This window comes from Panthera leo, chromosome D3, assembly GCF_018350215.1.
Source record: "Panthera leo isolate Ple1 chromosome D3, P.leo_Ple1_pat1.1, whole genome shotgun sequence".
Lineage (NCBI taxonomy): Eukaryota > Metazoa > Chordata > Mammalia > Carnivora > Felidae > Panthera > Panthera leo.
In genome coordinates this window covers 28,320,886-28,348,625 of record NC_056690.1, presented here as the reverse complement: position 1 = coordinate 28,348,625, position 27,740 = coordinate 28,320,886, and the positions used below count along the sequence as shown (strand labels likewise).

Sequence of the window (27,740 nt, the reverse complement as noted above, 5' to 3'; positions counted from 1 at the left end):
GGGGGCATCCTCTCTTGAGTGTTCAAGGAGCTCTGTCCAGAGATGGAACCCTCTGTTTTCAAGCAGGAGTCCTGGTACAAGAGGAGACCCTGCTCGGGCTGACAATCCCAACACAGGGTTCAGAGAACCTCACTTCTCCCTACATTCTCCAGAAGTCCCACACAGAAGCTCTTTTCTAATGGCAGGATGGAACAAGGGACACCTGCAAGCAAGTCTTCCTCCAACTTCTGGTTGGAGGCCCGGTTGGGGCAACCCATGTTGGTACCTAATCAAACATTTGGAAGCAATCCAGGTTTTAGTCATTGCCCATTTTTATTTGAAATTCTTGATGTAAAATTATTTTCAAGGAACAAAAGAGATTAAATTAGATTAACATGTCAAAAGATCTCACATTATAGAAAGTGATCTGAGACCAAATTAATATTAATAAAAAAGATAGGCCAGCAGAACCGTGGATAATTTAATACATTAAAACTGGGAGTGGGAGGTAGGGAAGGAGAAAGAGGAATGTACCTTTAGCACTTATTTATTCTAATTCGTATTTGTGCTTCATCATGAAGTTGTTTTACTGTAGAACAGATTCATTTAGGTTTATTCACTCATATTTCCATATGAAATCAAAATACAAGTGGAAATGTATTCAGATCAGGAATCCACCTTCTGATGGTTCTTTTGAAAAAAAAAATCACTATGTAAAATAAAAATAGAAACACCCTTCCTCATATACTTAAATTGCAGCCAGAGTAATGGGATAACCACTATTTATAGAGCACATATCTAGCCATTTTTTCTAGGCCAAAGGCAATGTTCTAAGCTATCAACCTGGGAAAAGAGAGGATTAAGTGAAAAAAGAGAAACAACACCTCAAGTTAGAGCAACCCAATCCCCTCCATTGGTTTTTATCAGGAATTGGGGAACTCTGCTTTGGCTAAGGCAGTGGGAGCACCCCCAAGGGCTGAAAACAAGAAGGGGCAAGGAGGAGGCTTGCCTATGGGATCTCAGAGTGAGCTTTCTCCTTCCCAAAATCAACCACCAAGTCTGACTGTTCCACTTCCAGGTCAGACTCAGTAATTCTTAGGTAACTCTAAACAAAACACAAAGTGACAGCATCCTCTGCAACAGTCTAATCCCATCAGAGCCAGTAACTAAAAGCCATTATGTTGCAATTGATTATTTTATTTTCCAATCAGCCAACAGTCCCAACTTATGGCTTTCTTCCCTTTTTACGCAACGACTGTCCTTCTCCAGAGAAAGCGACGAATCTGCCTCCAGCTTCATCCTAAGTGTGAAGATAAAATACTATTTTCAGAAACTCCTTGGAGGCTTAGAATAAATGCTTTATTCTGTTGACTCATGTGCCAGCCACCCATTTTCCTCACTTCCACATTATACATAATAAGAAATATCTTTGAAGTGGAAACACAAATCATAGTCTACTGAATTGAGAAACAAAACCACAGAATCACAGCTATGCCTCTACCACAGCCTTTATTCTCAGGTTGAATGTACATCCTTTTGCAGAAGAATCACATTTTCAAAATGGAAAAATGTAAAAAATATAAAATACACCCCAAAAGAAGAATCATCTGTAATTTCACCACCCAAAAATATTTCCAGCCACTTTATTATATATGACTATATATGACCTATTATACTTCCCGAGTCTCAAGTCAATGAATTTCTTTTCTCGTATAGGCTACAGAGAATTCCATCATGTGGGAGAGGCAGTCTTCCACCACTGGATGTTACTACCAGGTTTGCGGTATTGTAAACAGTTGTGGTGAGCAGCTTACTGTGTTTGTACTCAACTCTTGATTTTTTTTTTTTTTTAGAAGTATTATTCTTCCATAAAAGGACTGTGTGTTATTTTTATTTTTAATGCTTTTAATATTATGGTCACTAACCAGCCCTCAGAAACATTCAATCAAGCTATTTCCCCACCAAAAGAAAGAGGGCTTGTTTTTTTCTGAACTCCTGAAAACAGCAGGTATCTTTTCATCAGCTTGTATTTGCTAGTCACTTGGAGGCGTTATCTGTGCAAGAGGATTTCACACTCCATAGTACGTGCCCCTGCCTGCACTTGCCCCTCCTGACCTCCATGCAGGAGTGTACTGGTGTGGTGGCAACCATGTCAAGTTGAGTCACAGCTAAACCAATCAGCCTTCCTTTTCTGCAGAGCCTTCTGTCTTGTCCTGCTGTTCCTGTGTCTGGCTTCTCTCTTCTGCACACATTCAATCACAGCAGGCATCCCGATGTTTTTGTCTGTTTGCAGGTGCATCTCATGGGGCCTTTAAGCTGCCCTACCTGGACTGGCCATCTTCTTGGTGCTACGAATGTCTTCAGGGCTCCCTATTTCCTGGACCTAAGGCTTTCTTATTTCTACTTTATTCCTTCATTTTAGTAGGGTACATCCTCCAGATGCTTCCTGAGAAAGGGTGTTTGAGGAATACCTTTTTGTGAGATCCTACATATCTGAAATTAGCCTTTTCTACTCTCATGTTTCCCTGATAGGTTTGGTTGGTGTTAGATTGCTGGGGCTGCCATAACAAAATATCACAGCCTGGGTGGCTTAAACAACAGATAGTTATTTTCTCATGGTTCTGGAGACTGGAAGTCCACGATCAAAGTGTTGACAGGTTCGGTTTCTTCTGAGGGCTTGCTCCTTAGCTTACAGATGTCTGTCTTTTTGCAATGTCCTCACACGCATGGTCTTCCCTCTGTACATCTAACTTTCCTCTTCTTACAAGGTCACCAGTCAGACTGGGTTGGGGGGCCACCCTAATGGCCTCATTTTAACTTAATCACCTCCGTAAAAGCCTTTATCTCCAAATACAGTCATATTCTGAGGTGCTGGGTGTTAGAGCTTCAACACAGGACTTGGGGGAATATAGTTCAGCCTGTAAGAGTTGGGTACAGAACTTTTTAGAAAAGTTCCCTCTCAGAATTTTGAAGACACTGCTCCAAGATCTCCTAGCTTCCTGTGTCCTGCTAAAATGATGCCATTCTTAATCTGTAGTACAGCCACTTTCTGCCTTCTGAAAGTTTTAGGATCTCTTCTTTGCCTCAATAGGGGGCTATTTTCATTCACAGTGTTGGATGCTCAGGGGGCCCTCCAATCTGTAAACTCTGTGCCCTTTAGTCTGGGGACATTACTTCCCTGATGGTTCCTGCCCCTTTAGTTTCTCTAATCTCTTTTCAGAACTCTTCTGATTTAGAGGGTAGCAGCAGAAACTTCCTGACTACAGTCTTCACTCTGGGGTGAGCTGGCTGGCACATTCCTCAGGGTTCATCAGACTGTCCAGAAAAGCTCCTCCAACTGCAATAAGCAAGTCTGGCAGCCAGTGTGTGAGCCAAGCAAGGGAAGGATATCAAGGGTGACAACATTCAGGATGCAAACTGTTACTCATTTGCTCTTTTAGTTCAGTCCTATCCACTGTACTGATGGCCCCAGCCTCGGGACCTGTCGTGATGCCTCTTCCAGAAGACAAGCCTCCAGTTTTCTCCTGGGGTCAGGCAGGTACATCCCCAGCAGGTTAAGGGGATAGTGGCGGGGGGTTGGGGAGAGGAGGTGCTGTGGTTCGGTTCTTTGTGACACACATTCCATCTTTGTCCCCCATTGCCAGAGGTGCCTTTCAGAGGTCTACTCTCTACACCAATCTGCCTCTTGGCTTTCCCCACAGTCAGCTCAGAATGTGGCTTCCATGGCCTGTGAAGTCAGTTACCCCTTCTGTTCTGGGGCTTTCAAAGTTTTGTAGCAGCTGCCTCCTCTTCTTGCCAATGTCTTTATTACCTTATTACCTTGTGCCACAGCTTTCCTGAGGGTTCAGGATGGGGTAGCGCTAAGCATGTGCCTTCAATCCCATCATCAGCCACACATTTCTTCTCCAGTACTTATGGATTAAACAGCTCCAGCTGTGCCCCGCCCTCCCTTTCCTGTATCTCCAGCAGTCAGGTCACAAGTCAGCCTGGAGGACGGCCCTGCTGAGGCCTCCAAGCTGGAGGCAGCAAGCCCCAGCATGTAGCTGGCAAAGGCTTGGAAAGGCACTCAAGGAGGAATCAGAGGGTAAGGTCTCATTGGGGAACCACACTGGTTCCTTTGAGCCTGGAAGTTTCCCAACACCGTGTTAATTCAAGGAACATTAAGACCAGGGCGGGATGCAAAGGGGTAGGAAGTGTGTAAACGGTGTATGGTCTCTATCCCCAACCACCCCACAGGAAGAGGGGAAGAGTTCAGTGGCCAAGGGGCTGGTGATGGCCCTGCAGCCAGGATCCTGAGTGGGCTCACAGAACATCTGCCCTCTAGCCTACTCTAGATCCCCAAGACACTGAGCCTTAGGGAAAAGGAACCAGGAGAGTGGTGGGTCTGAAGTGCTGGTGTTCTAGAAATAACACGAATTGTCCCTGAACCCTAGGTGCCCTCACCTCTACACATCTTCAGGCTCACATGTGTAAAAATGCAGACAATCACGGCAGCCACCTCAAGGGACGGGGCTGGGGATTAAATAGTTAACTATGGCACTTGGTCAAGGCTCTGTGAGCTGGTATTGTGTCGATCACCACTGCCAGGTGACACCAGAGCTGTGGCCTACACACTCCCCACATGGTCTCAACGGGACAATCAGGCTGCCAGGGAGAGGAGGGCCCTAGGCATGGGGAAAAATATGACAGAAACATCCTTATTCAGAATGGAAAGAACTCTCCAGTCATCATTAACAAATAAAACTTCTCATTACCAGTAAAATAAACTCACCTCTTCAACCTTTTTGACCAGTGGACGTGAATTTCTGATGAAAGTGATCTTACCAAGTTTAAATTCATAATTGGGAATTCCCCTGTGAAGGAGAGCAAGGAGAAGAAGTGTTAGTTTCAAGAGAAAAAAGCATTAAAATTCATTTTTTTTTAATGTTTATTTTTTGAGAGGGGGGTGTGGAAGAAAGAGAGCACACACACACAAGCGGGGCAAGGGTAGAGAGGGAGAGAGAATCCCAAGCAAGCTCCATACTGTCCATACAGAATCTAACATGGGGCTCAAACTAACAAACCATGAGATCATGACCTGAGCCCAAACCAAGACTCATACAATTACCCGACTGAGCCAACCAGATACCCCACATTAAAATACCTTGTTTTTTTTAAAGTTTATTTATTTATTTTGAGAGAGAGAGAGAGAGAGAGAGAGAGAGAGAGAGAAAACGAGCATGCACATAAGCAGGGGAAGGGCAGAGAGAGAGGGAGAGAGAGAATCCTAAGCAGGCCCTGCATTGTCAGCGCAGAGCCCGGCATAGGGCTCGATCTCACAACCCATGAGATCATGATCTGAGCCAAAATCAAGAGCCGGACACTCAACTGACCGAGCCACCTAGGCACCCCTAAAATTCATTCTTGACAATCAAGAGGAAGGCAAGCAGAAGATACAAGTGTCCTCCCGACAACTCTCATTCTGGGGTACACTGCTGTACCCACTCTGGCTTTGGGCCAGCCCTCTGGTGCTCCCCAGCATCCTTCCTGAAGTAACCTGAAGGCAACTGGGGAAGAGGCCTGTAGACCTGGGGCCTGGCCTGCAGGGAGGGGTCACCTGGAGGCTTGGGGGCCTCATCATCTCTGTCCTCTAGCCTCATAGAGCCTGCAAGGGCTACATTCACACTGAATTCTTTAAGCTCTCTTAAGAGACTGGGTAAAAACACTGCCAGCATTCTCCTTCTGCTCTAACACACATGACATATCCCTGCCACCTCCATGAAGGCCACCAGAGCAGGGAAACTGCTCTAAGAGTCTCTGGGCCCCTAAACAGAAACACATTAAGTAAGGCAGTTCCTGCCTCCTGTTTGAGGGAAGTTGACATAATGTGACTTGACTTATTTGAAGTCACAAAATAGGAAAACAGGGAGATTACTAAACAGGTAGTGGAATGACCTGAAACAGGAAAGCAAACTGATCAGGTACTACTTGGGAACAGGTGGAGGCAGAACTGGAAGCACCAATGGAGGCTGTGGGAGAGGCTTGGCAGTTGAGGAAGGGCACCAATACCCACTGTCCCCCTCCCCACCCCTCCAGAAACAGTGGCTCTGGTGGTGCTCCAGCCCACTGAGGAGAACAGGCAGGGGTCATCCATAAATACTGCCAGCCTCCTTGGTCCAGGCTTGGTCTCTAGAGCTCCAGTGAGGTGGCCCCACCCCAGGAATCTGGCACAGAGCCTCCCTGTAGGATGACAAAGCATCAGGCGGGAGCAGAGTCAGAACAGACCCACCTTTTAATGTCTCCAGGCTTGATTGGGGAGGGACTGGGCTCTACACCTTTCTTCTTCCCATCCAGTCTATTTCCAGAGCCGGAAAAGGCCTAGACAGGTGAGCAAGAAAGTGCGCAAGAGCTAGTGAGCATACACATGCCCTTTGCCCAGAGATCGCTGCAGGGATGTGTGTTGGAGGTGGGCTGTCCAGATCCCTTAAGAACTGAAGCCCTCACTCCCCAGCTGCTGGAGTATGGACAGCCGAGAACTCTCCGCCCAGCTCCTCAGAAGATTACAGTGAGATGAAAGGAGCCTCCTGGCCCAAACACAGCCACTCTACGGGGGCAGCCAATAGCTAATGACAGGTTGAAAGGTCTGGCCCTAGCTTCTGCAGGGCCACCCAGCTCAGGGCCCCAGGGGTGGGGTGGGCTAAGGCCTCTGTTGCAATGCCCCACAGCTCTACTTTCTAGTCCATCTCCTCTGCTGCCTCCCAGCACCCTGGTGCCAGCACACCAGCCATCTCTACCTCTTCCCAGGAAGGCTGGCTGGCGGCAGCGCTGGGAGGTCACACTGCAACTTCCTTTCACAGAGGCCATGTTATTAGGGATAAAGCAAATGTCGTCATGTCTGGTCAATCTAAGAGAAGAATACGTGTGTCCTATTTTAACTTTTTGGTAAGTTAGAAATCTTCAAAAAGAAGAAGAAAAATTGGATCTGCCTTGTAGAACTGTTAGGAGGATTCCAGGAGAAAATGGATGTAAAGTGCCACGTAACCGATAAAGTGCCAGATATGTGTGTACACGGATGCCCAGAGCCCCAGTCCCTACGGAGGTCCCCAGATGGCACAGTGGGCATACAGAAAGTTAAATGTGTGGCCTGGTACTCACACGGAAGCCCAGCTCTCCAGCATAGCCGCTGTGGTCAGCTTCGCCTTCCTGATAGGGACAGAAATCATGCAATAAGCCTCTCAGCAGGGATACCCCAGCTTTTCTCTTGGGCCTCTCATTGCTACTGCCAACCCTGCACCCCAACAGCTGGGACACACTGTTCCATGGGAGCAGGGCACGTGGCCATGTCAGCACCGGCATAGGCCAAACGAGAATCAGCTGTCAGGACAAACCCAGGATGCCCTCCCACAAAAGTCCCATTACCTAAGAGGGCAAACAGTGCTGGAGCTGGGGAGGGATGTTGGTGAAACAACTTACAGCAGACTCCTCATGCTGGACTTGTCTTTCAGGCTCCTTGTAACCCAGTGGGGCATCGAAGTCTACCTGTGGTGTCAGAAAAGTAGTTTTGGGATGTGGAGACACTTAGGCTTCCTTAGCTTTTCTAGTTTAATGGAGACAACTGTCGGTTCACATGTGGCTGTAAAAAATGCTACAGAAAGTTGCCCTGTATGCTTTGCCCAGTTTTCCCAATGGTAGTGTTTTAGAAAAATTGCATATAGTATCACCACCAGGATAGCAACAGTGACATGATCCCACCTTCCTGTTCAGATTTTCCAGTTTTATATTGGCTCACTGGTGTGTGCATGTTAAGGCCTCACAATTTTATCACAAGTGTAGGGCAATGTCTCCATCCCCACAGCTGAGATACTGGACTGTTCCAACATCACAGGGACCCCTTGAGTTGTCCTGTTACAACCACACCCGCCTCTCTCCTGGCTTTCTCTCCTAACTCCTGGGAACCATTACTCTGTATTCCAAGTCTAAAGTCTTGCCAGTTTCAAGAATGTAATACACATGGGACATATAACATATGTCAGAATATAACCTTTTGGGATTGGCCCCTCTTGCTCGGCAGCATTCCCTGGAGATCTACTAGGCTGTTGTGTGTACCAGTAGTTGCTTCCTACACAGGAGCTAAGTTTTCTTAGCTTTTTATTTTTTAAGTGTATTTATTTATTTTGAGAGAGACAAAGACAGTGCAAGTGGGGCAGGGGCAGAGAGAATCCCAAGCAGGCTCCACACTGCCGACAGTGCAGAGCCTGACGTGGGGCCCGAACCCATGAAGCTGTGAGATCACGACCTGAGCTGAAATCAAGAGTCAGATGTTTAACTGACTGAGCCACTCAGGTGCCCCAAGTTTCCTCAGCTTTTAAGAATATTCACTCTTTAGGGGCACTTGGGTGGCTCAGTGCAGTTAAGCATCCGACTTGGGCTCAGGTCATGATCTCACAGTTCATGAATTCAAGCTGCACACTGGGTTCTCTGCCATCAGTACAGAGCCCACTTCGGATCTTCTGTCTCCTTCTCTCTCTGCCCCTCCCCTGCTCACACTCTCTCAAAAATAAACATTTAAAAAAAAAAAAGAATATTCCTTCTTTAGCATGTCTAAGATGCTGGTGGGTGCAGCCATCTCAGAACTGGCTACAACTCTGCCAGTTCTCTTGGTCTAAGAAGGATCATAAGGTCAGCAGCCTCCTTATAATGTTCTGGTATCATCTTCCTCCTCTTTCACCCAAACAGTCCCAGGGGCTACATGACACCCTCGAGGGGAACTGGCCTGCAGGGGCCATCAACTGCCCATCTTCCTTCACCGCAAGCGCACTTGTAAGCAGCAAAGGTACTCACGTTCATGTCACACTCAATGATGGACACGGCTTTGTCAGGCTTGGTCTCCATCACCCGCAGTTCATAAATCTGTAGGAAAAAACCAAAAATCAGTTTCACAGTTCGTGGCAGCATTGGGGGCTGTCATCATTCATGTTACTGTGGCTCCCTACTAGGCTCGCAGACACATCATTCACCTCCATGACCCCCTCCCCCAGATGCACTTCTTGCTATGACAAGGGGGCTGCCTTTGTGGGGGAAGGCTGCTCTGATGCCCATAAGCGGTTCAAATCAGACAAGGTAGTTATGCATCAAATTGCAAAAGACGCAACCTTTATCCCAGGAAGTTCACTTCTAGGAATTTATTCTAAGCAAATAATTAGCTAAATACCCAAAGAGAAAATTCTGAGAATGTTCACTCCAACATTGCTAATAATAGTGCATTCTCAAAATACCTACCAATAAATTGGCCAAATGAATAATATTTGTTCACATATATGGAAATTATAGTCGCCAGCAGAATACCATGCAGTCAATGGGAGAAGTTAAAAAAAAGTCATATTGCTGTATGTCCAAGATGATCTCAAGTGTGTCAAAAATGTGTATCAAAACATCCAGAAGCGGGGTGCCTGGGTGGCTCAGTCAGTTGGGCGTCTGACTTCGGTTCAGGTCATGATTTCGCAGTTTGTGGGTTCAAGCCTTGTGTTGGGCTCTGTGCTGACGGCTCAGAGCCTGGAGCCTGCTTCAGATTCTGTGTCTCCCCCTCTCTCTGCCCCTCCCCTGCTCATGCTCTGTCTCTCTCTGGCTCTCAATAATAAATAAACATGAACAAAAAACAAACAAACAAACATTCAGAAGGGTAAGAACAAAAAGTGGCAGAATCTGCTTTTTCATGCATCGTTTCTGGTTTTCTGTTTACCTGAGTATGTCTTGCTTTTACAAAGAACAGTCTGGAGAGTCCCACCATTAAACAAAAGCCTCAAGATTAGGGGGAGGGTCCCCAAAGTAAAGTGAGAAGGCTTCGTGTGCCCAGTCTGTTTTTAAAAGTTTCCTCATTATTTAATAGAAAATGAACAGGGGCGCCACAGTGGATCAGTCAGTTAAGTGGCCAACTTGGGCTCAGATCATCATCTCAATGGTTCATGAGTTCAAGCCCCACATCAGGCTCTGTGCTGCTAGCTCAGAGCCTGGAGCCTGCTTCAGATTCTGCATCTCCCTCTCTCTCTGCCCCTCTCCCACTCAAACTCTGTCTCTCTCAAAAATAAACGTTAAAAAAATTGGGAGAAAAAAAAAAGATGAACAGAAATGAATGCATGCTACTGTACGGATGTAACGCAATTTCTCCAGTCAAAATCTGGGCTGACTCCAATGGGTTTGCCAGCACCACACTACTACCAAAACTGCTATGAAATCTGTACATGCACCCCTGTCTCCGGAGGAACATGTTCTCATTTTGCTACAGTACTGCTTTCAAACTGCAGGTCACAAGGAATTAGTGGACCATAATACCAACTATGTTGCAACCAGAGCTGGGAAAGAAAAATCTTAGAAGGAGCACCATAGAAATGCTAGAATATATTGCGTGAGGTATACTTCCTATACTTCCGTGACAATTTCTAGTGTTTTGTATTATTCTTAAACGTTCAACATGTATGTGGAGTTCCCAGTTAGTTTTACTGATTGAACTTTTTCTTGGGTTGCAGACACTTTCACTCTGAACAACTCTTCAGGCTTATTCTTTTCTAATATTTTAGATGTTCTTGCTCGAGGCTCTCCAACGTTATTACTGCTTTATGTGGCGACATTTACCAAGACTTACTTCATATTTGCTAGTTTATTTGTTCACCATTCCTTCTGGCATGCTGGTCTTTCCTTCTAGGAGAATGCTTATTCCTGAAGCACATGCTTTTGAAGTTCCATTAGTAAATAAACTCTCTGGGATTTGGTTTATCTGAAAATATTTTGATTTTGCCTGCATTCTTTAAAGATTTTGGTGACAGTTACTTTCTGTCAGCCTCTGAAGATACAGTTGCTCCTTGAACAACATGGGTTTGAACTGCCACTGGTCCACTTACATGCAGTTTTACAGTACAATACCTTAAATGTATATTCTCTTCCTTGTGACTTCTTTTTTTAAATTTTTTTCATGTTTATTTATTATTTTGGGGAGAGAGAGACACACACAGAGTGTGAGCGTGGGAGGGGCAGAGGGAGAGACACATAGAATCTGAAGTAGGTTCCAGGCTCCAAGCTGTCAACACAGAGCCTGAATAGGGGCTGGAACTCGTGAACCATGAGATCATGACCTGAGCCAAAATCAGATGCTCAACCAACTGAGCCACCCAGGCACCCCTCCTTGTGACTCTTTTAACAACATTTTCTTTTGTCCAGCTCCACGATATATATAACATGAACTATATGTGTTAATCGACTGTTTATGTTCTTGGTAAGGCTTCCAGCCAACAGTAGGCTATTAGTAGTTAAATTTTGGGGACTGAAAAGTTATTTGTGGGTTTGGTGACCCTAACCCCATATTCTTCAAGGGCAAACTGTATTCTGCTATTTTTGGCTGTAACAGTTGCTGTTCAAAGGCTTACTATTTACCGTTCTTTTCTAAGTACCTTCTCTCTGCTTATTTGGTATATGCAACTCACCCTGTTTGATATATACTATACTCCCTGTTACTTTGGGCTGAAAGCCAGTTCTAAAACAATTTCATTTATTATCTCTTCACAATATTGTGGCTCCATCATTCTCTCCTGCTGGGATTTTCACAGTGTGTGTGACTCTCTCAGTGTACCCAATAATTCAGTCTCCCCTATGCTCATTGCCATGATCTCTTGTGTAGAAATTTTTTTAAATCTTATTTATTTTTGAGAGAGAGAGAGACAGAGAGAGACAGAGAGAGTGAGCAGGGGAGAGGCAGAGAGAGAGAATCCCAAGCAGGTTCCACACTATCAGTGTGGGGCTCGAACTCACAAACCATGAGATCATGACCTGAGCCGAAACCAAGAATCGGATGACTGAGCCTCCCAGGTGCCCCTCCGTGTAGAATTCTAAGGCATTTCTCCAGATTTAGCTTTCATTTCATTAATTCTTTGTCAGCTGTTATTTAACTCTTTGTTTTTCAAACCCTCCTGGTTATTTTTGGTAGTCTTATTGATTGCTAAATTTTATGATTCTGTTTTTAAAAATATCTTTGAACATTTTACACATAAGTACTTTATGTTTGCATCTGAAAATGCCAATACTGATTTCCTTAAGGGTCTATATCTGCTTTTCTTGTCTCTGCTTGGGTGTCAGGTGACAATGTCCCCAGGCAAAGCCAGGTTCTGCTTCCCCTGTGCCCCAGAGCGCTTGGAGCACCCTGCAGGGCCAGCTCCTTGAGGGCCCGTCCAAGGGAGGGAATCACAAGGACAAGGACCCAGGCTACTTTGTTTCTGTGTCCCCACAGACCAGCAAAGGGATTAGCTCAGATCATAGGTGCAGTGGAGAGGTTCTAATGGAGGCACAATCAGTACCCTCGGCCCCATGGGATATAGACTATGATTAATAATGTTAAGCTCATTCACCTGTAAATGCAATCAATCCTCAAAACAGAGCTGCTGAATGAATTACTACAGGGGTTTAAACATGAACGCATGAGGATTTTAAAAAGCAAAGAGTAGGTAGCAATCCTGATAAAAGCCATGCATACCCTGCCTAAAAAGAACCTCCATTCATTCTGTGCTGACAGCCTGACAGCAGGAAGCCTGCTTGGGATTCTCTCTCTCCCACTCAACCCCTCCCCCATTCGTGTGTATATGCTCCACATACTCTCTGTCTCAAAATAAATAAATAAACTTAAAAAAAAATGGGGACCCATGGATGGCTCAGTCGGTTAAGCAACTGACTTCAGCTCAGGCCATGATCTCATGACTCATGGGTTTGAGCCCCGGGTCAGGATCTGTGCTGACAGCTAAGAGCCTGGAACCTGCTTTGGATTCTGTGTCTCCCTCCCTCTCTGCCCCTGCCCCGCTTGTGCCATCTCTCTCTCTCAAAAATAAATAAAAATATTTTTAAAAAAAGAAAGAAAGAAAGATCCCTCCCCCCACCCCCCATTCAAACATCAGAATGGACACTGCAAGTCTTCAGGTGTGACCTACGCTGACCTTGGCTCTGGGCCCTATTGGCCCCGTGGTTGAGACACTCACCTTCTCATTGTAGTTGATGGCAATCACATCCCCTGTGGTCAGGCAGGCAAAATTTCTTAATGCGTTTTCTAATCTGCAGACACACACTGTTAAGGCAACATGGCAAGATGGGCACCTTAAATCTGAAACCAGTTCTATAAAGGTTTAGATGATCACTGTCATAAAGTATACCAGACAGGCATATACTGGGCTGGTGCTAAAACACACAGCTTTGATACAGTGAGATATTACTCAGCAATAAGAGAGGGTGAACTCATTAGATGGATGAATTTTACCAACACTGCTGAGGGAAAGAACCTGCCACAAAGTGTTCCCTCAAAAAAGGCAGCTCTCTGAGGGGTGGGAAGCAGCAGGGAGGTTCCTAGAGCTGGATATCAGGTGAGGAGGGGCAGGCAAGGGCACAGCAGACCTTTTGGGAAGATGGAAGTGTTCTGGGTACATGGGTGTTCACGTTTGTCAACTGACCAAACTGGGCGTTTTATTGTATGTAAATTACACTCAACAAGTTGATCTTAAAAATCCTATGGGAGCATGGAAGAAAAAAAGACTGAATGAATCATAAATAGGCCCCCTCAAAAGTTCATCAAAAATCAAAGATGTTCTGACACTTGTTCTTCTATCTTTTGGGTGGTAACCCAACTTTAGGGCAGTATGTTCTAAAATAAAAACTAAAAAAATAAAAATTAAAGAGGGAAAGGGAACCTGTAAACCCTTTTTATAATTGCAAATAATAATAATTTCTCTAAAACTGAATAACCCAAATGCCCAGGCAAGGGAGTTATACCTAATCACACGGAATACTTTAACCATATCATCCTTGTCAATTCAGAGAATTACTTTAAATAGAATGGGCAAACATACGACACTCCTCCAGAACCTAGCACTGTGACATGGCATACCAGGCAAGGCTCTCAAGAGTCTGACTTGAGGGGAGAAGACTCAGCCTGTCCAGGATCCCTTCTCTTGGTCAGACAGCCTTTCAAGATGAGAACAGCTTTGTGAAAGGGCATTCTGTGTACACTGTCTTCGCTCCCTTGCATAAAATGCCATGCTGTTGGGGTGCCCTTCCCTTAGCTCCAGCCCAGCTGTCAGAGCCAGCCCACTGGGTTTCTGCATCACAGCTCTATGTGCCCAACCTTCTTGGCTCTGTGCTGAGTCTGCCTTTACTAAGAGCGCCTTTATCCTGCCTGTCAGCCAGACCCAGGAGCACCAGACTGCCTCTCCGCTGACGAAACTGACACTCTTTCTCCATGAACTAACAAGTTAACCATGCGGATAGAAACAGCCTCTGAAAACAATCTGGAAAGTCTGCACTGCAACACACATGAAAATCCAGAGAAGATCAAAAGGGGGCGTGGTCATCGAGGCAGACACTCCTGGGCACTGATCACCAGACAAGCACCTTCAAGGCAGTGCTCTGAGGCATCAGGTGAGCAGACATGTCACAGTATGTCACCCTGCCTGTAAAACGGGAAGCCTCCAACAATGAGTGTGGCGAGCACAGCTCCCCAAGCCCACACCATGTCCAGGACCAAGTCATAGGGAACTCAATACGCTGGTCCAGACATAGCAAGAGACTCACAGCCCACACGTCCAGGATGTAGCCGACATCAGCTTGCTCCTGGGTTGGGGTTGGGGACAGTGTGCAAGTAGGGAGGGTAGAAGCAGTATTTTTTTGTTTTTTTTTTTTAAACTACCTACCTGTCTGTATTGTTCAACTGTGTTTTATCGAGCCTTTTAAAAACAGATAGTGGAGTGGTTGCCCTATAACAAGATCTCAACAAGCAAGCCAGGGCCTCCAATCTAGAGGTCTAGACCACAGACCACACACAGCATGCTCCTTGCCCACACCAGTTGTTTCTTAAATTATCAACACCCATGTCTGGCTCACATTCAGAGAATTATCAAAAACCACTAAAACCTAAAACCTTTTCTTTTCTCTTGCTTACAGAAAAATGTACTGTGTCACTGCTCCCCAATGGTTTGGAGTGAAAAGCATTAACCCTGGGTAAAAGGTGAGGCTGAGTAGCATTCATGGTTGAGGTGGGGCACGAGGGGCCCGTGAGGGTTTGGGCCTTAGAGGCAAACCAGCCAGCCTCCTTCCACCAAATACACTGAGCTTTGTGCCAGGTGCCCCAGTCTACCTGGAGGAAGGGTTCCACTTTGCTCTCAAGGAAGTGTCTGGAGACTGTCCAGAAGAGGCCCAGAGAGTGCCGCGTGTGCTTGTCCAGGCCCAAGCCCAGGTCCAGGCCAGGGTGGACATGCTGGCTAAACACCATTATTCTCAAACCACAACTCCAATCAGAAACAAATGTGTGGTCCCTAAAGTAGGCACATGCTCAACAAAGAGCTCGCTTTTTACAGACTGCCAGCACACCCCTCCCTTGTCCAGAAGAACCCTTATCTCAAAAGGATACACTGCTTTGGGGTTGGTGATGTCCAGGAAGTCAGGGCTCTGAGGCTGGAATTTGGAGTACGTGGCTACTTGAAGGTTGACACTCTCCACCTGGACCAAGCCCCCTTCTTCCAACAGCAAATTCTGCATCATCTAAAAGAAGAAGAAAGCTACATGAGGCTCCTGGAAATCAAGTGGCCAGCATGAGCATCATCTAACCACACACTCAGCAGGCCAAAGTCTGGCATTCTGATGGCTCTTCCTTGGGTCCCTGGAAGAGGAGCCGGAGATGAGGACTTGGGGACATGTAATTTAATTGCGATTTGATGTTAGGAAAGAAGGTAAAGCCAACCAGCAAGTGAGTCAAAGGCGTGAAAAGAAGGAGGACTTGGGGTACTACCTAGGTGCCTGCAGCCAGCAATGTGTCTCCGTCAGCCTCTAAGAAAAGATGGTCCCCTAGAAGGAAAGGCCACTAGCTCCAGGTCTCCTAGGGACAGTGTTTCCCCAGGGAAGCTCACCCCTCCATACCTTTGAGTTGTCTCACACACAACTTACAAGGCCTTGGGGCAAACACGGCTGCAAAGGGAGTAGGATAATGATGGCACCACGTGGGCTTACCTCACATGGAATGGCCATATAGCTGAGACAGGCGCAGGGTGGTGACAAGTCCCCAGAGTGTCTGCTACAGGGGGCCACATAAAACTGACAAGATAACTTCATACTTCTATGAAACCACCCTGTGTGGTGGGTGCTGGGTGAGGAACAAGGCAGAAAGATATGAACAAAGGCTTCTGAGTACCTGGTGTGCAGGAAGTCAAGAGACCATAAGGCTGACACTCAAGGGTCTGAGACAAGGAGGGTGGGCCAGGAATGAGGAACCCTGCATGTCTTGGGAGTGGTTTTTTGCTTTTTTATTTTAAACTTTCTTTTTTTTTTAATTTTATTTATTTAAAAAACAATTTTTTTTTTTATGTTTTACTTATTTTTGAGAGCAAGAGAGACAGCACGAGCAAGAGAGGGGCAAAGAGAGAGAGGGAGACACAGAATCTGAAACAGACTCCAGGCTCTGAGCTGTCAACACAGAGCCCAATGCCAGGCTTGAACTCACAGACCACGAGATCATGACCTGAACCGAAGTTGGACATTCAACCGACTGAGCCACCCAGGCTCAGAGAGAACCAGGGGCACCTGGCTGGCTCAGTCAGTAGGGCATGCAACTTTTGATCTGGAGGTTTAGTTTGAGCCCCATGTTGGGTGTAGCTTTAAAAAAAAAAAAAAAAAAAAAAAAAAGCCAAAAACCAAAACCAAACAAACCCCAAAAAACAAAAAAAACCTTAAAAAAAAAAAGCGCAGTGAGAACCGTATGAGTGAGCCTTTACACACCCATCCCTGGGTTCAACAGGTCACAGCTAACCTCGGCTCCTCATTCAACACCCCACTCCCTGACCCCATCCCACACTGGGCTGCCCTGGAGCCAGTCCCAGGCATCACATCCCTTCAAGAACACTTCACCCAGGCGGCACTGACGGACCAGCACTGTGGCTCACAGAGGCGGTTAGGAGGTAACTCTAACAGTCCAAGGACAAGATACAGGTAAGAGGGAGGTAGGCCAGGGCCAAGGAGGGCAGAGGTCATGAGTGAAGCTAGAGGGTGAGCAGGGCCCTGTGGGCCTGTAGAGGTCCTGACACACTCTCATTGAAGGACACTCTTCAGGCTGGTGTGGTCGCTCCAACAAATGTAGTACACATAGTAGGACAGGCACAAGGCAGCAGGCTTCCACGCACTCCCAGTGGTCCTGGGCGGAGATCTCGATCTAGGCCAGCAGATGAGGCCTCAGGTGCTAGAAGAAAGGCCAGCATCTGCTCCAGGCTGACTTGTCCTGAAGAGGCCTGGGAGCTCTGGGTGGGACAGAGCACCTAACAGAAAGCACCTGCTCACGTACCGCTGAGGGTCAAAAGATCCTTAGGCCAGCTCTGCAGCAGCAACTGGAAACGCCTAGGCAATCATCTGCTCTGGCCAAGAGCTGGAAGGCCAGCCCAGGAAGAGGCAGGTCTATGCTATCTAAAGAAGCTTCCCAGGGAATATGATATTTCCTGGCAAAAAGGATCCAATTAGTTTTCTGGTCCAAAGCATCCTGGGAGATTGGACAAGGGGCCACCAAGTCTGTGGGTTGGAGAGAGAACTTTGGAGGTACGGTGTACCCCAGTGTTACCACCTCCTCTTTACCTCTACACATGGGTCCCAGAGTAGCTCTGAGGATCCAGAGTGGCCCTGAGAAGTTGTCAGTGTGCAACACTTCAGCCACCCACATCACTCTATCCGATGAGTGGGACAAGTCCTCCTGCCCAGGAGGGGCACCTGCAGACCTACAGGACAATAAGGTACCAAGTGGCAAGTGTTGGGAAGGGCAACTGAGCAAGGAAGCAAATTGAGTCTGGGCTTTGAGGCGTGAGTAAGAGCTCCTTTGGGACAGAGGCTGGGAAACAACACAGGAGGGACCAGGAAGCAGGTGTGATGGGAGTGCAGGGATCCCGTGGGGAAGAGGCTGGCCGGGCCTACCATTAAGGAAGGACCCAGGCTCAAGAGAAAGTTTGAGTGCAAAAAAGAGACTTTGTTTTTATGGCAAGGAAGTGATACACTTTGGAAAGACTCAGTTACAGACAAATATCTAAACACACACACGATGATGTGACAAAACTGGGGGAGAAATTAGACTTGGGGAGCAAATGTATAAAAACCTAAAATTCCAGGGGTGCCCTAGTGGCTCAGTCAGTTAAACATCCAACTCTTGATTTCAGCTCAGATCATGCATGGTTTTTGAGTTCCAGCCTTGCATTGGGTTTTGTGCTGACAGTGCAGAGTCTGCTTGGGATTCTCTCTGTCTCTCTCTGTCTCTCTCTCTCTCTCCCCCTCTCTGTTCCTCCTCCGCTTGTGCTCTTAAAATAAATGAACATTAAAAAAATAAATCAAAATAGAAACCTAAAATTCTGTACACAGACCACTTCAAAAATACTCCTGCTTCATTATTTTCGCAAAAGCCTTGCCTAGGAAATGGCAGGTAAACAGGTGGCTGTGGTTTCTAGGCTACCAGTTGGTCTACTGTCAAAGAAAGGTCACCCCCCAGCATGCAGAACCTTGTTCCGAAACCCTTCTCTATTAGCCATGTCATTGTTCCAGGGGCGAGGCTCTCCCACGTGCTGGGGGCCCTCCCTACTTCAAAGCCCCAACCTGAGACTCTCAGACTCTCAGAGACTGGCACAGTCCCACTCACCCAGTGTGGGAGGTAGCAGATGCCCTCGTCGGCCACAAACTCCAGCACACCACAGTGCGTCATGCGGTCTGAGTTCTTGTTGGTCAGTTTGAACAGCATGGGGTAGGTAATGTTGAGTCGGCCTAAAGAGGAGAAAGAGGCTGAGGCAGAGCTTCGGTGAGGGAGTTCTATTCTCTGAATGCGCTCCTCTGAAAATCAGCCTCCCTGGGTGCTCCCCAGAGCAGGCACTCAAACCCACATGGTGCTTAGGCCCCTGGGTGCCTACCCACCCAGTAGACCCCATGCTCCCCTGACATATCACTTGGCCCAGAGCTCAGGAATGTTTGGTGACCCAGGTACACAGTGCCGGCTCACACTTGAAGTTTTCTGAAACCCCAATTTTAAAAAGTGATACGTTAACTCATTTATTCATAAATAATTTCATTGCCACCCATGTGCTGGACAAAATCCATGCCTGCAAGGGTTTCTAGTTAGAAGGGTGGAAAAGAGCCTATATGTCCATCAACTGATAAATGGATAAAGAAATTGTGGTTTATATACACAATGGAGTACTATGTGGCAATGAGAAAGAATGAAATATGGCCCTTTGTAGCAACGTGGATGGAACTGGAGAGTGTGATGCTAAGTGAAATAAGCCATACAGAGAAAGACAGATACCATATGTTTTCACTCTTATATGGATCCTGAGAAACTTAACAGAAACACATGGGGGAGGGAAAGGAAAAAAAAAAAAAAAAAAAAAAAAAGAGGTTAGAGTGGGAGAGAGCCAAAGCATAAGAGACTCTTAAAAACTGAGAACAGGGGGCGCGTCTGGGTGGCTCAGTCGGTTAAGCGGCCGACTTCGGCTCAGGTCATGATCTCGTGGTCCGTGAGTTCGAGCCCCACGTCGGGCTCTGTGCTGACAGCTCAGAGTCTGGAGCCTGTTTCAGATTCTGTGTCTCCCTCTCTCTGACCCTCCCCCGTTCATGCTCTGTCTCTCTCTGTCTCAAAAAAAAAAAAAAAAAAATTTAAAAAAAAACACAAAAAACTGAGAACAGGGGCGCCTTGGTGGCTCAGTCAGTTAAGCGTCCGACTTCAGCTCAGGTCACAATCTCGCAGTCCGTGAGTTCGAGCCCTGCGACGGGCTCTGAGCTGATGGCTCAGAGCCTGGAGCCTGCTTCCAATTCTGTGTCTCCCTCTCTCTCTGTCCCTCCCCCGTTCATGCTCTGTCTCTCTCTGTCTCAAAAATAAATAAAACGTTAAAAAAAAAAATTAAAAAAAAAAACAAAACTGAGAACAAACTGAGGGTTGATTGGGGGGGTGGGAGGGAGGGGAGGTTAGGTGATGGGTATTGAAGAGGGCATCTTTTGGGATGAGCACTGGGCGTTGTATGGAAACCAATTTGACAATAAATTTCACATATTAAAAAAAAAAAAAGAAGGGTGGAAAAGAAATAAACATGTACACCTAGATGTTGCAGTGCTCTGTGAGAGTCATGGGCAGGCCAGCCAGGGAGGGAATGCCAGAGAGGAAGCAGCCTGAACAAAGGCATGAAACCCAGCCAGTTTGGGAATGGCTGGCAGTTGGGTGAGGCTGGGGCACCTGGACAGGGTGTGAATGTGGTCAGGAGGAGAAAGGATGGGCCAGACACTATGCAGGGTGGAAGCATTCAGCAATGTGGCTCTCTGCAAGGTCACCACACAGTCCGTCCGTCCCCTCACTCTAGTGGTCCCAAATTGAGGCCCCATGGATGGCCAGAGGCAGGCAAACAGGACCATTGGCAGGCTGACTCAGAAGTGTAGGAGGTGCAGGCAATGTGAAGCAGGAGAACCCAAGAGTTGGGGACTTGGCGGAGGGCTCTGCAACAGACTGATGCAGTGACAAGCAACAGTGTTTGCCATGTGCCAGGCTCTTGCTTACTCTTCCCAGAACAGTGAGGTAGGGACAATCATTACCCTTTTCATCTATGGGGAACTAACATGCCCGGTCAGCAAGAAGCCCAGGATCACACAGCCCAGGAGTGACCATGCTGGGATTCAACCCAGGCTGCTGGCCCAGGTTGACCTGGCTTAACCGCTAAAGCCCACTTCGGCCTGTCGGTTTAAACATGGCAACAAAAGTTCCATTTAGCACCAGGAGGTATGGCAGACTCTGCCTAGGATTCTGGTGATGCAGATCAAGTAAGAAGCTTGGGCAGGAAGCCACAGATGAGGGAGAAGAGCCTTCAGAAGTGGCAGCAGTGGGTGTGGGTACCCCCCCCCCCAACCAATCACCAAGGGTGCCTTGGATGCTGGAGTACAATGGCCAAGGGCCCAGAGGCCAGGCCCTCTGTCCCCAGGGCACCTCTCAGCTGTGGAGTTGTGAAGCAGAACCATGGTCAGTCAGGGTGAAGTAGATCAGGCTGTAGCCAGGGATCCAAGATTCTTGTCGTTGGAGGAAACCCCTGTGTTCCTCAGTCTAGTAGTTTTCAAAGTGCATTTCCTGATTTAGAGAAGTGCCTTGAGACTCTGAGCCCTCTGCACTTCCTCACCTCCTCCAAATTGAGTAGTGACACTTTTATAAATTAAGACTCCCTGTAAGATTTCATTTAGACAAAATTTCTTCCAAGACTTAAAAGATCTGAACACTGATCTAAACTCTACTGTCCCAATCCAAGTCACTTCTTAGACACTTGTACCAAAGGTCACTCCTGGCACTCAGCTCCTGGGTCAGCTCAAATAGAAGGGCAGACTCTCTGGGGGGGCCTTGTTCCCTCCTCTATGATGACAGCCTGAGGGCTATGAACCCCAGGGTGCTCTATCTACCCACTGGCTAAGCAAATGCCAGAATTCAAGGCCTCTGCTGTGTGTGGCCACTGCCACTGCTGGCATTGGTTAAGCGATGCTGGCTAAAGGCCACCTCCTGTTTTCTGACTGGCGTCACATGGGTTTGGGCTGTTTATACACACGCCACAGGGCACCATCTAGAGGAGGCACTCCTGCCACATAGCAGCTCTGATGGACAGGTGCCGTGTGTCCCTGTTTAAAGATGAGAACACTGAAGTTCAGAGGCCAAGTCACTAGTCTATAGCCAGGCCAGGCTGCACCCCTTCTCTACAGTGCTGTCCCACATGTAGCAGATACCAAGTGTGGACCTGTGCTTTGGTGACCTCCACTGTCCTCCCTCGGATGGGAGGAATTCACACCAGAAACACCACTGAATCTCAAAAAGCAGTGTCTGTGCCTGTAGTCAGGGGCATGAGGTGTCTCCATGGGTTGTTCTCAGGGGATGAGAGGTTGAGGAAAGAGGAAGTGTGGCCACTCTCACAACCCTTGGGACTTTCTGGCTCCTGCTATAAGAGACAGAACCTGATGAGAGCGGCAGGTTCTAGGGCAGAAGATAACGCGCTGTCGATGCAGTGGGGCAGACAGGGCTAGAAATTTGGGCCTGGAACTGAAGAAACATGTTTGGGGAGGAGGTGAGAAGCCTATGCACAGCATTCTCTTGGGAGCTGACAGCCTCCTTTAGGGAAAAACCTAGTGAACCCAGCCAACAGAGTCAGCTGCCTCCGCAGGGTGAAAAGCACTGTGTTCAAACTTTCCTTGTCCTGATGGGATCTGGATAAAGTGTGTGTGTGTGGAGGTGGGGGCAGTCGGTGTCAGGAGAGTAGAGAGCCTCCTTCATAGGGGAGAAATCTAGAGCTGAGTACTCACTGGCCCCCAACTGGACAGCTGGCCGCCATCGGCCATCACCTCACCAGGCATCCATCCGTGGGCCCAGCAGTCCAGCCCAGTATGCAACCTCCAGGGACACTTCCCATCCAGACACAATGAAGGTTGCCTATGTCTGGACATACTGAAGAACATGTGTGCAAGTTTCTGATGTCCATATTTAAATGACCTCAGTTCCCAGGTCATGGAGAAAATACTTACTGAGTTGATCGAGGGCTGAGGGCGGCATAATTACTGTGGAAAGAACATTTAAGAAACATTAAGAAAGTAAAAATTAAAAAGGCAGCACAAAAGCCAAAATTTAGTTGCTGTCATATCTTTAAAACATACTACACGATACTTGTAAAGTAGCCAGAATTTCATAATAATCGTTCATAAGGAATTTTACTTGCTGTAATTTATTGCGGGAACCAGATAGCTATTAGCCATAAATCTAATCATAATTAGAACTCTCCCTTCCACCCCAGGCCCCCCTTAGGAAGTCTGGGGCAAGCAAGACTCTCATTGTAACTAGCTTCTGGTTACACATGCAAAACAAGGGCTCCTGAAGACTGCAAGCACTGTAGGCTGAGGGCAGGAAAGGTTACTATTCAAAATAAAAACGAGCACATACTCTTCCCTCCTTTCTCCACATCTGACCTGTCATTAGGCCCTGCGAGCATGGACACGGAGAAGCAGCGGTACTGCGTGGAGAAGCGGTTCTGGAAGACCCGGGGAATAGGGTGGTCAAACATGTTGAAGGAGAACTACAAGGAAGGAAAGAGAGACTGGAGTTAGAACAGAACAAAGGTACATCTCTTCACGTCAAAAGCCCAAACAGGTCAGGGTAGTTGATGCTGCTGCACCTGTATAAAGGGCAAGATGCAGGGCAATCCTGATGGACCAGAGCAGTCTGCCTGAAGCACTTCCCGGTGGCACAGTGAATCTCAAATCTGTTTCTACACATTCTGCCATGCCCAGGATCATCCCTCCAATCTAGAGTCTACTGCTTTCTTACTAAATCTTACTAAAATATATGATTGGCCACGTCAAGCCTGTCATTAACTTCTTTCAGTCTCCCATGCCTCCGCTCCCCAAGGATCCAGGCCAGATCTCACATACACCTCAGGGACTGGCTACCGACAGCCCTTACAATCTCCTATACCGGCCACACCTGGTTTCTCCAACAGAAACACTTGCCCTCTTCTTGTTAATTTAAAGAAATCTATCTATCTGAGTGCCCGAGTGAGCAAGGGGTAGAGAGCGAGAGAGAGAGCGAGAGAGAGAGCGAGAGAGAGAGCGAGAGAGAGAGCGAGAGAGAGAGAGAGCGAGAGAGAGAGCGAGAGAGAGAGAGAGCGAGAGAGAGAGCGAGAGAGAGAGACACACAGACAGAATCCCCCAAGGTGCAGAGAGAGAGAGGGAGAGAGTGCAGATCCTGGAGCAGGGCTTGAGCTCACCCAATGTGGGCTCGAACTCACAAACCGTGAGATCATGCATGACCTGAACTGAAGTCAGATGCTGAACCGACTGAGCCACCTAGATGCCTCTGCCAAAACATCTATTGAGTGCCCACTATCTGCCAGGCTCTGAACTAAGCACTAGCAAAACACTCTAATGATGTTTGCTCACTAACAAAACAGGTACAACATCTGCCCCTGGAGGAGCTGACATTCAAGACAAGGGAATCAAGTAAGAGAAAATGTTTCCACGTCTGATACTGATAAATGCTCTAAGGACAAGACGGGGTAAGGGAAAGAGCTCCTGAGAATGCTATTTTAAATGGGTGGTCAGGAAGGGACTCTGCAAAGACTTGAGTGCCAGGAGGGAGCCAGGTAAAAAACAGGGAATGGCATTCCAGACAACAGGAAGAGCAGGCACCCAGCGTTTGCACCCCATCCCTTTCCCCTGGCTTCCATGACCATCCTTTCCTGGTTCCAGGAACCTTCCCTGCTTTGCCCAGGGTTTGGACTGATGCCCCTCCAATGTGCTCTCATGGTGTTATGCCATGGTAGTCCCTCCTGCTAATAAGTAGAGCCAAGATATTGTGCCACCAAAGTTAATATCCCAGCTCTTAACTTGTGGACTATGGTGAGGCTTAGAAAACATTTTACACAGCAATTTGGAGTCTTCTCAAAGTATTGCAATCGCCATGAGTCCCCCCAACCAAATATAAAATTGCACTATAGGGCATAAACCCAAAAGAATTGAAGGCAGGGTCTTGAAAAGATATTTGTATGATGTTCGCATGCTCATAGCGACATTATTCATAATAGCTAAGGGATAGAAACAATCCAAGTGTCCATCAACAGATGAATGGATAAACAAAATGTAGTACACCCATATAATAGAATACGATTCAGCCTTTAAAAGGGAGAAAACTTTATCACATACTACAACGTGGATGAACCTTGAGGACTCTATGCTCAAGTGAAATAAGCCAGTCACAAAAAGACAAATGTTATATGATTTCACTTATAGGAGGTCTCTAGAGCCATCAAATTCATAGAGACAAGAATTAAAATGTTGGTTGCCAGGGGGTAAGTGAGGAGAAATAGGGGGAATTGTTGTTTAATGGGTAGAGTTTCAGTTTTGCAAGATGAAAAACTTCTGGAGATCCAATACACGACAATGTGAATATACTTAACACTACAGAATCTATGCTTTAAAACAGTTAAGATGGTAAATTTATGTGGTTTTTACAAGTTTTAAAAAATATTTCACAATAGACAAATATTTCTTGACTTGATTCCAAATACACATCAAGTAGAGACAAAGCCTGATTAGGTAGTTTACTAGCAATTCCAAAATCAAAATTAGCAAGATGAATCTGCAGTCTTCTTAAAATGCAAACACAGCAAGTTACTGCTTAAAATCTCAAATGGCTCTTCAATCCCTGGGGCTTTAGCATAGTAGTTTTCAAACCTTTGTCTCTCCTTCCTTTAAGCAGAACTCTGTTCAACAAAGTCTTGGCCAGAAGCATAGCACATGTGAAGGTAGAGCAGTGGAGTGGGGCTTCCCTGAGGCTTTCACTACACCACCCCATCCAAGGCATTTTTTCTCTTTGCTTTTGTTCCTCATTAAGTCAGAAAATCCCCACGAAGTATTTAACACCCTTAACAATCTGCCTTCAATCCACCCATGAACCTGACCTTCTGCCCCTCTCTGCTGCTCCCTACCCCAAGTCCTACTTTCCTTCATAATCCCAATGTCTAGTATACTGCCTAGACCTATCAGGTATTCAGGGTCTTTAAGTGGATGAGGATGAACTTGAGAATGGAAACATGATTCAACAATGAATACTTGGGACAAAACCTAGTAGTCATTATTTTTGCTAAAATAAGCAAATGACACTGAGGCAATGCTGTACAAAGGTAATGAGACTCAGCATTACATCCAGACAGACTTGGCCTCAAATTTCCACTACCCGCTTCTTTGACTACCAGTAAACTACCTACTTCTTTAAACCTTGTTTTTTTCATGGTTAAAATCATACTAATCGTCCTTGTCTCCAAGGGCATAGTAGGGATTAAATGGGATAAGGTGTAATAAGGGACTGTGGGTGTTGAAAGAAGTTTAAGAGAAAAAGCGCCGGCAAAAATTAGCTACTACTGTTGTTATCCACTGAATCACTTACATAGCTGAAGGGATCATTACAACCCAGCCAAGACCAAGAGGTACTGCGCTTGAGGAACTGGCTCAAGGGCTGAGTGTTCCGGCCCACCGGAATGGTTCCCAAGCATTCTCCCTAGGGGGGCTGACTCTGCTCCTCACGCCCAAACAACCTTTCAATTAATTTGGTGGAATGGAAACCTGTCACCTGTATAGCACTTATGAGACCCGTGAGTGGACACAAACGTAGAAGAGTTTTCACCCTGAAGGAGTTCAAGTCCAACTGAGAGGAAATTCGAACCATGCCCAGGACTACCGGAGATAAGCTGAGGCCGATCGTGGTCAAGGGTCCGGCACTCGCCCTGCGGGGGTGACTCGGCATCTCCGTGGCCGTTTCTGTCCGCCCCGCCGGGCCCGGCCTCGGCCCCTGGCTCCAGGCCCCAGCCCCAGCTCCCAGACCCTGACAGGCCACACTCACCATGGTGGACACCTCAGCCTGGCAGACGCCGCTTCACCCAGAGAACGTTAGGATGGGAGCCCGCCGACCCTCTCAGCTCACAGCCGCCGAAGCCGCCGAAGCCGCCGCCGCCGCTTCCGCTCCGACGTCCTGGGAGGCTCACCGGAAGTGTAGGACCCGGGACCCGGGGGTAGGTACAGAGGACAGCGGTCGGCTGCAAAAGAGAAAAGGCCAGGCAATGGCTCTAGGGCCTAAAATTTCACTGGGATATTTACTAAAATACTATTTCATAATTTTTTGTTCACTCTAGGGTAATTTGTGTAATTTTTTAGAATTACATTTTTATAGTACTCCCCTCTAGACCAATTTAGTTGGCCCCATTCTCCTTATCTACTACACTACCCAGAATGCACGTAGACCTTCCGGCCTTTGCGTCAGCCATCGAGGAAGCTGGCGGAAGTAAGCTACACATTTGCCTTCGAACTATGCCGAGAGTTTACCGAAATCGTAAACTGACGACTTCGTTCAATGTGTAAGTGAATTGAATTTATGGCGTGATTTCCTTTTCCTGGAGGGCCCAGTGGGAGGCAATAGGCTTCTCTTCCCAAACTAAAGATGTCCACCAAACGTTGGATTTGTGGGTAAAAGGGAGTCAGAACTGAAGTGGGCAACATTGTTTGCGTCTTGCTTGTGGATGACGCTCCTTTAGGAGCGGGCCTAACATTTCCAGCCCGGTTGGCGGAGCGCTAGGCCCGCCTCCAATATGGCCCAATCGGGAAGAGGGAAAAGCTGAGAACTAAGTAGGTATTGGTTGGCTTCTGGGCTAATCGGAAGAGTCCCTGTTTGGCGGGAGTCTTGACCGCCGCCGGAGCTCTTCTCTTGGATCCTCAGCGCCAGCTCTGGGTGTCCGGCCGCCGTGGCCATGTTTGTGTCCGATTTCCGCAAGGAGTTCTACGAGGTGGTTCAAAACCAGGTGACCCTTTTTCTTACATCTCGTGGCCTTGTGGGGGGGGGGGGGGGAGGATCCGGGGGAGCGGCCCTGGGAGGGCACGAGGGGCCCGCGTTCTGTTCTCTGCGTTCAACTGGCCCTCTCTTTTCCTGACAGAGGGTCCTTCTCTTTGTGGCCTCGGACGTGGACGCTCTGTGCGCTTGCAAGATTCTTCAGGTGAGCGTTGCGTACTTTGGGAGGGAAGGGCCGGGGCCAAAGGGTGAGGGAGCAGGCGGGGCCCCGGGAAGAGTTTGGGAGTGCAGGATGGGCTGGGAGTCGGCGCAGGAGGTGAGGAGCGCATAGGGAACCGCTCTTCTCCCCACCCGCCAGGAGAGAGTGCAGGCTAGGGTAAGGGGCTGGAGCAACTGAAATCTGGGGAGA

The 27,740-nt window shown here is 47.3% G+C and overlaps 2 protein-coding genes across 6 annotated transcripts in view; one reads left to right on the top strand and one right to left on the bottom strand.

The window, feature by feature from the left end:
- Window positions 1–771: 771 nt before the first annotated feature.
- UFD1 (ubiquitin recognition factor in ER associated degradation 1) lies at window positions 772–26,526 on the bottom strand. 2 transcript variants are annotated; one of them, XM_042909968.1, is made up of 12 exons: window positions 26,393–26,526; window positions 22,940–23,072; window positions 22,528–22,560; window positions 18,638–18,759; window positions 15,389–15,519; window positions 12,972–13,044; window positions 8,800–8,868; window positions 7,432–7,497; window positions 7,114–7,161; window positions 6,248–6,336; window positions 4,751–4,832; window positions 772–1,279 (listed from the first exon to the last, which is right to left on the bottom strand). In XM_042909968.1, exons 1-12 carry the CDS (start codon window positions 26,393–26,395, stop codon window positions 1,205–1,207), a joined length of 924 nt encoding a protein of 307 aa, XP_042765902.1. In that variant the 5' UTR covers window positions 26,396–26,526; the 3' UTR covers window positions 772–1,204. The 2 variants fall into 2 exon arrangements, with proteins under 2 accessions (XP_042765902.1, XP_042765903.1); XM_042909969.1 differs by lacking the exon at window positions 22,940–23,072.
- A 270-nt stretch (window positions 26,527–26,796) lies between these two features.
- The window catches only part of CDC45 (cell division cycle 45), a 33,602-nt gene continuing 32,658 nt past the window's right edge, over window positions 26,797–27,740 (top strand). For all 4 annotated transcript variants that reach the window (XR_006195119.1, XM_042909967.1, XM_042909965.1 and 1 more), the window contains exons 1-3: window positions 26,797–26,903; window positions 27,263–27,344; window positions 27,477–27,536. Coding sequence is in view for 3 of the 4 variants with exons in the window: in XM_042909967.1 (XP_042765901.1) it covers window positions 26,857–26,903; window positions 27,263–27,344; window positions 27,477–27,536 (189 nt within the window). In the remaining variant the exon portion in view is untranslated. The remainder of the gene's footprint in view (window positions 26,904–27,262; window positions 27,345–27,476; window positions 27,537–27,740) is intronic.

What these genes read in the sequence shown, in the direction of transcription:
- UFD1 (XM_042909968.1), bottom strand. An exon ending in TCATTGAGTGTGACATGAAC is followed by an intron (nt 7,498 to 8,799) that starts GTGAGTACCTTT and finishes CTGACACCACAG; the next exon opens with GTAGACTTCGATGCCCCACT. An exon ending in TGGTCAAAAAGGTTGAAGAG is followed by an intron (nt 1,280 to 4,750) that starts GTGAGTTTATTT and finishes CTTCACACTTAG; the next exon opens with GATGAAGCTGGAGGCAGATT.